General features: G+C 38.5%; 1 protein-coding gene across 6 annotated transcripts in view; it reads right to left on the reverse strand.

Annotated features, from left to right (window-relative positions):
* The window catches only part of SHTN1 (shootin 1), a 145,308-nt gene that overhangs the window by 20,183 nt on the left and 112,612 nt on the right, over nt 1–12,513 (reverse strand). For all 6 annotated transcript variants that reach the window (XM_072971958.1, XM_072971960.1, XM_006200177.4 and 3 more), the window contains 2 exons: nt 7,923–8,032; nt 4,662–4,715 (listed from right to left, as the gene is read on the reverse strand). In XM_072971958.1, coding sequence (XP_072828059.1) covers nt 4,662–4,715; nt 7,923–8,032 — 164 coding nt within the window. The remainder of the gene's footprint in view (nt 1–4,661; nt 4,716–7,922; nt 8,033–12,513) is intronic.

Here is a 12,513-nt window from a genome sequence, read left to right on the forward strand (position 1 = left end):
GTTACTGAACCCAAATCCTTGCAGCACTGAAAAATGTGGCTGATTCTTCAGAGAGAATGACCCTGGCTGCACACCTGGTGACAATGGTGTCGTGACTGCCAAAGGAGGCACAGAAGGCTCTCCAGTGGCCTACCCAAAGAAGTGCTGTGCTGAGCACACTCGACTTCATCGTGGAAGAGGAAAGGTCATAATCATCCAGGGAGACAAGGAAGGGCCCGGCACTGTAATCTCATATTCGTAACAGAGAAGGCAGTGAACATTTTATTCAGGGCCCAAAGGCATTGAAGGAAACAAGAGATAAAGCTGTGCTCCTGCTGAAAGGGTACTGACTTTCAAGACAACAGAGAAAGACCTCGGCAGTGGCCCCCTGCCCTGGCTGCTCTAGGAAGTATGTTGCGGAAGGAGAGCAGTGCTTTTCTATCTCCACTACCAGTCAAGTATTTGTACAGAACACTGGGTGCTGTATTTCCTCTTATGTGTAAGGATTTAGCACCCCACCATTATAAGTGGTCCATTGTCTTTCATAAGAAATGCCCACTTTTTCTTTGAAATAGCCCTCCTCAGCTATGCCACAGGCTGAGAAATAAAAAGCCAGGAGAACCACAATCTTTGATCAGAGAAAATCAGGACCCCAAGTCAGGTATAACTTGCCAGACTTCATGCCAGAGTCAGAACGCAGCCTTTGTCCACCAAGGCTAACAAACAGGCCAGCCTTTGTCATTTCAGCTCTCTGTGGGCTTGCCTTAATCCTGCCCCCTGCCCCCTGCCAACTTCCTGAAGGATTCTAAGAATCCTACAGGCTAAAATGGTAACTCATGTTTCTTCTTTAGCCTATAAAACAAAAAAAGTAGCTTGTAAAATTAGGTACTTACAAACCTCGTATGATTTAGGTTATTATGTTGTTGGGTTTAGAAAGGTGATTTTCCCCCGCAAACGGCACAAAGTTATAGTAAAGCAGTCTGTTGTCAGGGGAAGACTCACTAACAAGATTAGGAGATCATATTCTTCTGTCAGCCGCCTAACCAAAACTGACTGTACAATACTTAAAGCTCATATTTTAATCCAGCATCTGATACTTTCCCCCATGGAAGCACCTCTTCCTGCTTTCAATTTATTGCAAAAATTTGTAAAATACATTAAAGAAAAATCATTTTACATGTTAACACTATAGTAGTTTATTTCATAATTTAAAAATTAGATGATTTGGTTTTCTCATTGAATAGTTAACAATGTAGATCTGTACCTACTCATCAAAGACCGATATAAGGTAGGACAGACACTGACATGGTAAAGAAAACAGAACTAAAACCAATTCAGATAAACAAATTTTTTTAATGTATTAGAGAAGCTATTCCTATATGTGTAATATTCCCAACAGCTGGAGTTAACTCAGGAAAAAGGTATGTGTCTGTGTATAGACATCTACATACACATAAACCTTCTAAAAATATCTTTTACCGAAGAATTAATCTTTTACCATACTCTCTGTTTTCGTTTGGATAATAGCATGACTTCCCCAAATTTCTGACTGTGGTGAGCTATCCTCTCATCACACCAGATACTGAAGGAATCCATCTTCCAAGTTCGAATCCTCAACTCCCCAACTTTTCCCTCCATTCATTGACCGATCCAGTTGATATGAGCAAACTTTAAATATGGAGGCAATTATGGAGGAAAGGTTTCTTTCTGCAAGGATCTCAACTGAAATGACCGAGGAGCTCAGCTGGTAAAGTACCAAGACTGTCCTAATTATCTATTTATATTATAATCATAAAATTAGAGAATCAGAAGTTAACTTAGAAACCATGTGGTATACACGATTCCTTTACTTTGCAGAGAAGAGAATCTGAATTCAGTGAGCCTTTGGGTTTGGGGCCAGGTCCCACAGTTAGTCAGTGATAGGGCTGGACCTTGAGCTTAGCTCTTCTAATGCCCAAAAGAGTACTCTATTTCTACTTCAAATTGCTTCCATCATTTAACAATATCAGTCCCCACGTTAGTTAAACGTTCATAAAACTGACAAATCTAATTGGCAGGGGGCAAAATTATTCAACAATTCCTGGGTATTTTGAAAAACTGAAGATGTTCAAAAAAGACCTAAGAGAGTATTTTTTAAAACGTTGTTTTTGTTTCTTTGATTTAGAGGCAACAGAACTTGAGAAGACACTTTCAGATTAATATGTATTGATTTACTCTTCAGAAATGGTCATTTCCACTTAGAGTGACTTTTTAATGGCTGGGGTGACTCAGCAGTTTTCCAAAATCTCAAAAATGAAAAAACAAAAACCAACTCGTGTGACTATGAGAAATGAGCTATATATATTTTTTATCTACAAAATACACAGCTTTAAAAATTAAGTGTAAATAGACTTGGAAAAATAAAACACCAACTTTAAAAACTGGCTTGAGAACAGTACAACTCAGAATATAGTGAGGTTTTCCAACTTCCCCAGACATGAGATGTGCTTTCTCCCCGTGTACTAACTTTCAGCAGCAGGTTTACAACTCAGGTCATTTTCATTTCAGCAGAAACGCCCCCGACAATGGGTTTACTCCTGTCCTGCAAAAGAACTGAACACGGTCCTTCTTGGCTTGTTGGTATCTCTTGGGGCAGATGCTCACTTTCCACTTGGGTACACAATCTGAGGCTTTTCATGCTCTTTTCATGTTTGTTTCTCACGTGCCACAACTGTGAAGTTGGTGTTATGGGCTTTGCTGGGTACTAATTTTGATAATCCTAGTAGTCCAAACTCCAGCAAAAAGCACCAGTAGAGCCCCATCTGACAGGGGCTTCCCTCCTCTTTCTCCTGAAACAAGCTATATAGTTTCTTGGCTCCAAGTGACTGGGATTTACAAATCATCCATCATCCCTCAAAGGAAACTTCTATGGGGGCAGTGAAAAGTTGCCATTTGGCAAAGAAAGGTAGGGGAAAACATTGTGGGTGCCACTTAAAAAAAAATTTAATGCAAACAAATAATATTTCCAGAGTTACAGCTCTGAGTGATACATTAATGTCGGATAAAGTAGAGAAATCTAATGATAAGTCCAGGGCAAAAGAAGATGGGGCAAGTTGCAGAAAGACGTTTCGACTATTTTTATAATTTTTCAATTATTTCACAAAAATCTGTTCACCAAATTCTCTCCTTGGCGTGGCACAAAACTATAGTGAGTACGACTGTACAGTGAACGTGATCTTTAAAGGCGGTGCTGTAATTCAGCAAACTTGCCACCACCCAGCATCATGAGGAAGTGGGAGGTTCTGGTAATCAATATCATATGGATCTTATGTAGACGTCTGATTTTTCAAATAAACCTGATTTTTGGAACAAACTCAGTGCCGTTTACTCTTTCACTGAGGATCAGAACTATAACCCGAGGACCTCAGAATGCCCCGGGGGGGGGGGCAATTTCCTGAACAAGAATTAGCATCATAATGTAGAGACAAAAAAGGGACTGTCATAGGGCATTCTCCTTAACAGAACACTGGACAACAAAACTTCCTCATCAAAGAATCCATTAGATAATAACCACGTAATTTCTCGGTGGCTTTATTACTTTATTCTGTAGGTAGACCACCACAGTTAGCCAGTGCTATATCCCTCTCTTTAGTGCTAATTCCACTCACCTAAAACTACAGCAACCTAAATAAGCCATTCTGAGTTAAGTCTACTGTTCCATGCTTGATGAAATGATTTTGTTTACCACAATTATGTGGATGTCTGCATGCAATGCGTAATTAGCACAGTAATAACAAACGTGGGAATATTAGCTCTGCACCTCCGCCCCCATGTTTGCTGACTTACTGTGCATAATAACTGGTATTGAGACTATAACAGGAGCTGAGAACAGAGCTCTTAGCATCCGAAACATTTTCTAAGTGAGGCGTTTGTCTCTGACAGAAACTGTTGGACAGGGCAGTACTCATTTATTCTGTTGGCAAAAGCTCATACGTTGGAAAGAAGAACTATGACTAGAGATGGACATTAAGCATGTTCTTCAATGGATGTGAATTACTTTTCGAAAATGAAATTAGTAACAAAGAAAGGAACTTTTATTTTATTCTCCAATTTATCATCAAATGATTTTTTAAACTATGAGAAAAGCAGACTGTGACTCTGATGCTAACATGATTGGGCAGATCAGATTTACATTTAAGCACCAAGAATTTCACTTTCATGCCCCAAAGTTAAGCACTACGCATGTGAAAGACTACTATATGATATACCATTATTATTGTCTCTATTTGTTCTAGACTTACTTATAAATAAGTCTACGATGATCTACATGTAGATTTATTTATAGCATTATCTACTTTATTTATCACATTTCTACTATGTTTCTGTTATTAATAAGCGTGTACTGATCATATCTCACCAGACACTTCATCTTCAGGCTGTAATGTAAGGAATGGAAGGCAAGAACAGGAAACAATGATTTGGGGGAAAGTGGACCCATTCTTTTAGAAGAGAAACAGCAGAGTACTGATACATTACTAACACACCCAACAGAGAAATCCATAGCACAACTGAATAAACTATCAAAAGAAATGAGGCTAGTTGTAAATGGAAATATATCGAAACCAATTATTCTTAAAAATGGATCTTAAAAATGTTCTTTCATTTTCCCATTAACTAGATAATAAACTGAGAGCTAGTCTTACCAGTATTCCTTTTAGTTCATTCACTGCACTTTCAGAGCCTTTTGAAGATTCTGGCTACAATTTTAAAAAGAAGAAAAATTACTGAGTAATTCATTTTTAAAGTATCAAACAAAGATTTTTAAACGAAAAAGTGCTGGCAGCTTATACTCTATCGACTATATTTTTTTAAATTAGGTCTATGTCTTACGGTTAGGAAAAAAATTCATTAGACACGTTAGTGCTCCCAATGGGGAGTTGAATCAGAAGTAACAGTCAAAGCAAAAGGACTCAGGCTACCACCTTCGAAATATCATTTTGTTACCTCCTGTTATCACTATACATAGAAAAGATGTGGTAACCATTAGAGTTCAAAGACTGAATTCCAAATTATTCAGAATGTTTTACAATAAATGTTTCTCCACTCTCATTGCTGGCTTTGCGCCAGCAAGTGAGGACGAGGAAGGCAGCAATGCAGAGCAGGAAGCAAGCGACAGGGCAGAAAACCTCTCTCAGCTCCGCCAGCTCCAGGCGAAGGCCAGCCTATAGGGGACTGGCGCGTCTTGTTCATGAATTTCACGACAGGGCTGAGTCGGAGCAGGGACCAGCAAAGAACCCGGCTTACCAAAGAATGTTAGCATCACCGGCTATCACAGCAGCCAAAGACCTCAAAGGGTGTGTGGTCCAATCACTTCTTCTTACTTATGAGGGAAGTTACACCTTGAGGAAGACTGTATTTGAATCAGGTGTTTTGATCACAAGCCCAGTTCTCATCTGGCTACACCATGAACAGAATAATTTGAAATGAAATTCTGGGTAATACTTGCCTGCCCCACAATACCTAACAGTCTCTGTGGATCCCTCAACTAATTTAATGGAGGGAGAATTTAGCATGAGGCCCTCCGTGGAGAGATGGCTACAAAAGATCTCTGATCTCCCCTGTGCCACTTCCTTTCACAAAGGATCAAGATGAAGAGGAAAACCTACAAGACACCGTGAAAGGAATCCCTTAGGTCTTTCATTCCTAGAAAAGAGGCAAAGCTAATCTTTCTCTCATCCAGAAATGGAGGTGGTTAATGGCAACCTATAATCCTTTCCTCTCAAAAGATAACAAAAGAATAATATCCTATTTTGATTTTTTTTTAATGGACAGAAAAAGTGAGAGAGAGAGGTTTGCTGCTCATATACAAATTAGACTGAGGCATTCAACTTTCAAAGCCCTGGTTTTCTGTGAAATACACATGCCATCAGTGCCAGTCACAAGTGCCAGTCAAAAGCTCTAAGACACTAATTTTAACCACATCAACACCACCAACAACATCAAGGAATTTAGGAAATACACAGTTAAATTAGTATTCTCAAGGCAGGCTTGACTTCTGCAGGTAAACTGTTCAGTGACAAGCTGTGACTTTTGAACAGACGCCCTGGCTAAAGGCATACTCAAAAAAGTGCCGCCATGCCACTCAAGTTGCCTTGATTGCACAAGCCCTTTAAAGCTTGGACTGCGTACTTTCACACCTAGTGACATTTCAGGAAAGCACTGATGGTACTGGGGAAAGAGGTCTGTACCAAGGCATGCACTGACTATTTATTTTAAAGGTTACTGACCAGGTCATTCAGCACTACAGCTACAGAGTTTAATGATTACCAGTCAAAGAACCAGTTGTCCACTGATCCTTGTTCAGTTGTTTTCCAGATTTTGAACTGACCTTAAATAATGCGTAACTGTTGAGAGAGTCACGGCAAGAAAGAAAAAGGACAAAGTGATATTCTGAAAATGAAAGTACATAACGGAATACTGCTTACGATTTAAGAAGTTTTCAACATTATTCTTTCTAAGCTAATTTTCTTTCTTTATGACACAGCATTTTTCTCTAGTAATAGTTTGGTTTGGCTTATTCCTTCTGAAATAGTTCTGACATGAAAGTCATAAAAATGTATTCTTTTCTAAGGTTCTACTTAGACCCTGCATTTTAAAGAGTTTTCACATTTTATTCCATTTGACCCTGATGACAACCCTGTGAGTCAGAGAGGGCATTTTGTGGAGGAAAAAACCTGGGAGGCTGGGTGCAAGGACCCCAGTTCCAACAATGGTGCTCTTACTCACTCACCAGACACAAGCACTGAAAGAGTTGTGCCCAACTGTCTACACACTCAGCTTCTTGTCCAGATTAAATTCTGTCCGTTGCTTTCAGAGCACTAGCACAAGACTGAATTACTCTCCGTAGTTGGCCAAAGCTTCCATCTTACTAGATGTAAATCTTCTTTTGGAGTGGAATACTTGTTCCCTCTTTCAAACCCCTTTCCATGGACAGCCCGTATCAAGGCCATTTCTGCTTTGCCCAGCTATCTTGCCTGCCTGTGACAAACTGGCAACTTTAAAAGCCCAGCAGAATTTCTAATGAACAGTCATGACATTCAGGGACATTGAAGCAGTTGAAAAGGGGCCATCCTAGAGAGTAAGAAGGAACCAAAAAAATCTGATTTAAAAGAAGAGGAAGAAGAAAGAGAATCAATCTGTTGACACCTTCTTAGTGTGAGTAAAGAAAAAACATTTTTCAAGGAAAATGTCAGACTCTATTATTGGGTCTGTTTAAATGGGACAGATATACAAGGGGAAGGGAGAAGTACTGAACTAGACACCAGGTGCTCCTATAGACTCATAGCTGGAGCTCACCGTAGTCTGGTTTAGAAGACAGCTGCTGATACCAATACACAAGATTTTCTCCTCAAAGTGACCTGGAATACGCTTGTGATATTCATGAAAACAATCATTTAAATTTCACTATCTTTCAAAAGTTGTCTTAGGTCTGTTCTGGTATTATTATTTGATCCCCACCCCAACAAACGAAAATAGAAGCTTCAGGAAGGCAGGGATTTTTGTCTCTTGTTTACTGTTTTATTCCCAGTGCCTAAAACAGAACCTGGCACATAGTAGATACTCAGTAACACTTGTTGACTTATACAAAAGACCCCAAAATTGAAGAAACAAAGGATGTGATGATGGTTATCCGTTTGGTATAAGAGTTCCCATCAGTGTCTCCCTCAAGGACTTGGCAGCACCCTGCAAATCATGGGACTTACTTTCTGCAGTGACCGAGGTTTACTATGGATCAGAGTCCTCCTGAAACATGCTTACATGGAAGCAAAGGCATTTATGACACATTAGCCTTCACCTAAGATTTGACAGTCTTTTCATCTCTATCCTTGAACATTCATCAAATTTCAAATTTTTACTTGAAAAAGGAAACGTCAAGGGAGAAAAAGCATTTAGTCATTCCATACCTTCCCCTTCGGTCTAGCTGTCTGATTGACCGGTCTGAGATGAACTCCCTTTTTAATTCTGTCCATCATCTCTTCAACTGCTTGCCTCTTCAGATCTGTGACTTCTTCAGCTATTCAAAAAATACACACATAAATCATTTTATGCTACAAGAAAACAGCTACTTCCTCTTTCTGCTGACTTAGAAATACTGCACTATATAATTAACCACAGTCATTTTCCAGACAGTCACAAAACATCAACAATTTACTACAGTTAACTCTTTTTTTTAATAAAAAAATCTTTTAATAAAAGATTTGCTTCAAAAAATAAGAGTTAAAACTTTTAAGGTATAATTTGTAGCCTGGAAATCACCATTGGCTCATGTATGTTAAACAAAGTGGATTTGTTCCATTTGTCAGTATAATGATAGACCTGGCCTTTAAAAACCCAACTTTGTACCTAACCCCAAATAATCATTCACCTTTGCCTCAAAGATGTTTTTATAACTCATAATACATCCTATGTCAAAGAAATCAGCCCAAAGCAGGAATAACTATCAAAACGCCCATTAGAAAATAAAAGATCAAAGAGATCTTTTTACTTGTTGGAAGAAATCCACAGGCAAAAGATGAGCAGCCAATAGGTAAAATCTATTTTTAAAATGCTATCTTTTGTTTAGGAATCACATGGGAAGAAATATTTGAGCAAACCTTTTTAAAGTCTTCCAAAATTGTCAGTGTTAAAAGAAAACATACATCCAGAAATGGCTGCAATTAAGTAATTAAATTTGATAAAAAATGTCAACTGTCTATTGTCTAACCTTTACAATCTTTTGCTGCAAAAACAATAAAGCTGTTGAAATACTGATCAATTAGATGAATGCAAGTGAGGTGAGCTGAAACCTCTTGACTGGAATAGTGAAATTTGTCTCTTACAGAACAGCCTGACCAAAAAGTACTGAGTCATTTTGGAACATTTATCACCATTAATGCAGTTCTAGATCTTGTGTTTATCTCCAGCGAACTCACTGCAGCCAATACATTTAAGTTTAAATATTTCATAAAGACCTTCCTACTAGCATTTTTAATAGACTCCACATTGTAGGGCGGGCATATGGTGGGCACTCAGCAAGTATCTACCTACTGACTGACTTGCTAAAGCTTGGGGTTTAAATGGCTGTCAATATTTTTTACAATTTGAACAGAGGTAATTAAGCCTCAAAAGGATGGCTTCTAAATGGAGGCAATCACAACTATATCCCCAAGCTAATTAACAGTTGTGTCGGGCTTTGCGCCAAGGAGGCCGAAACCGTGGCTTTCTTCTCTGCTACATGGCAGGCTTCACTCTTATACATGCTGAGGGGAGCAACTAAGAGAATCCAGAAGGTTCCATTATCCTTGACTCTGCAACATCCCAATGATGGGATTACTGCTGCCTACATCACATAACCTAAGTTTTCTGACAGTCTTGATTTCAAATAGTGTTCTGTCATCTTCATAAGCCATTGAAATGCTAGAAATTCAAATTTCTCAATATCCAAATAGCACTTTTCAGCTCCAGAAGTCAAAAAGGTATCTTTTGCCAGGCAACACGGGAGACGTGGCACCAAAGACAGAACTCATCCACCAACAAATGAAAGAAAACCACTGTGGGTTGATCGACTATGTGCCCTGAAGTAGCATTTTCTCGGGTAGCCTCTGCTGATGGTTCAAAACCATCAACAAGGGGACAGAAAAAAATGACAATGGATAGAAATTCTTTCACTCACTCATTCACTGACCCACTCATCAGTATCTGAATACCTGTTACACACTACACGGTGCTTTTGCTGACTCTTTTCAAAATCAGGGGAAATAAGACCCAGATCTGTGATTCTAGCACCTGGTGTGAGTATGAAATTTATTCCCGGGAATTAAAAACATTTGATTTTCAGAAAGGCTGCCATTTTGAGTGAGACTTGGGAAGAGCTGCATGGCAACAGGAACACCGCCTACAAACAGATTAGCGCTCTGGAAGGAATGACTGAAACCCAATTAAATGCACCATACAAAAACTAATTAAGGCAGACAGATGGAGAATTATGGTCAACACCATTCAAATCTGCTGCAGCATCTAACATAGCAGGAATTTAAAGTAGTTTCTTATTTTTGCTTGCCAGAATCATAGTGATAATTCAGAGAAGTGCCACTATCTGTACTGTGTACAGACTATAAACCAGGCTTTAATTTCTCAGTCTTTTTCAAATGTAAAAGCTTAATTGGTCTTAAGGAAAAGAAATCACTCTTATCGGAGACCCTACTCAGTCAGGCACAATACAAGGCCAACGGCTAGGTTAGCTGCACAAGCTTTCTCTCTCACCAACCCTGTTTTTGAACTAGCAAAAAGCAATCTATACGAACTTCTGAACTATTAAGCAGTTCTAATAAATCTGCAAGAATCACCTACAGAGAGCTCATGGTATGTTTTATAATTCTTTTCTACAATCACGCAGTTGGTAATTGTCTCACAAAAGCATGTAATCAGAGGGACAATAGAAATATGCAGGATACTGGAGATTAAAGAAAAGGGACAAATGAAGACAAGGGGTCTAATGTTATTGAACTGCCACAGGAAAATAAAATCAAATGTTCTTTGAGTTAGTGCTTCAAGGTCAGTCTTGGATCAGAAAGCTACATGTAATTAATTGAGGCTTAAATTTTAAGACCCACTTGAAAAATAAGTTAGTTCCTCAAAAAAAAAAAAAAAAAAAGAACCACAGACAAAACCATCACCTTATTGCTCAATAAAACCTTTTGCTACTAACTAGAGGAAACGAAAATGAATTTCTAAATTCCACAGGTTTACTTTTCTCTTTCAGTAACATTTTTAAAAGGCATTAAAAAAATCCTATGCCACCATGATGTACAAAATTTCTAGATAACACATCATGGTTGAATAAGTTTAGATTTGACCTAAGTTCATAAATTTAAGAAAATTTCCTTTCTACAATGATCATAAGAGCCTGCTGAATGAGGACTTGTGCCCTGCACGGTGATTGGTACCTTGTCAATTTTTTTTTTTTTTTTGGATAACATTTTGAGTATTTTCTATGTTCTGGGTACAACTCTAAATCCTTTACATGTTGTGAGACGTAATTCTCAAAACAACCCTATGAAATAGGAACTATTATCCTCATTCTATAGATTAACAAACTGAGGTGAGAAAATAACAAATTAATGACCTAAGTATATGACAAAAAGCAGACAAACCTCTGAAATCTCAGAACTCATCCAATAAACGCATCCTTATGAAAATTAGAGTTATTAACTGCAAAGTATGTAATGATATCTTGTATTTAGACCTTAAAAACTACTTCTAAAATATTTCACAGAACTTCCTCTCAGTTTAGCTTTTTAAGAGTCATAACCTAACAGTGTAAGTTTCTCCATTCATAAGCTATGAAAAGCATACCAAATGTGTAGTAGAAGCCGTCGTACGATGCTAACATTAGAAAACACTGTGACAGCAAGACTGGTTCCTACATTATAAACACAAACTCCAAAGTGTCTCAGATGACCCCAGTGTTTGGTGCTCGACATTCATCATGCGTTTAATCACTGTTGATTTATTCATTCAATAATTGCTTTTTAATGTGAAGATTAACAAAACACTATAAACCAAGACTTTGCCAGACAGAGCAAAGTATGGATATGGTACCTATCATTTAAGGCATCATGATTTTAGGGTGGCTCCAGTTTAAAAACCTCACGAGCAATTTCTCTGTCAGTAACTCATCTTAGATTCCCAAAGTAACAATCCAGTAGCTCAAGGATGAGGGAGAAAATGCTGCCACATTTCATGAACTGTAAATGAAATATCATTTTCATCAGGAAAACTGTATGGTCGCTAACAACGGGAGTTACGTTCTAGAAGACTTTTTTTTTTTTTTTGAGGGTGCTGTTGAGCTAATAATGCAATTTACTGACAAGGGGTAAATTACTCCTTTAAGCCCTCCTGACCCTCTAAGACTTGCCAATTTTCCCAAAACAAGATCGAAACAAACAAAATTTTAATCTTAATTACGGTGTCAGGGAAAGCTTAAAGCCAGTCACCCAAAGAATACGATTGCCCTGCAAATCACCGAAGGCAGGACTTCTGAATCCTGCAAAGCCTTGTACAGAGCAGAATTTGCCTTTTAGCTGCATGACTATGCAGAGGAATAGATTCCAAAGGGCTGTAGGAGGCACGGAAATTCAATTCACACAGATAAAATCAAACCGCCTCCGTTTATAATAGTGCTGCAGGGTTCTTGCTAAGAAAGAAAAGACTAAGTCTAAACTTGGATCCATTCAACATGCATGAAAGCTGAGAGAAGCTACAGAGAGGAGAAAACCTTTAAAGAGTCTGCATCTGTTTAGGGGGAGAGAAATGTGGAAAGAACTCAAACATCAGAGCAGAGGTTGTGGGCGGGGGTGGACACTAAATCCTAACAGGAACAAAATTTGAAGCAAACTGCGATAGCAACACACAGTAATGAGCCGTTCATTCTGAATCACTGGCACTAATAAATAAGAGGAAGAAAAGGAAGAGCCTCAGAACACACAGACCGTATGCCTGGAACCTGCATGGGAG

Source organism: Vicugna pacos, chromosome 11 (assembly GCF_048564905.1).
Source record: "Vicugna pacos chromosome 11, VicPac4, whole genome shotgun sequence".
NCBI classification, from domain to species: domain Eukaryota; kingdom Metazoa; phylum Chordata; class Mammalia; order Artiodactyla; family Camelidae; genus Vicugna; species Vicugna pacos.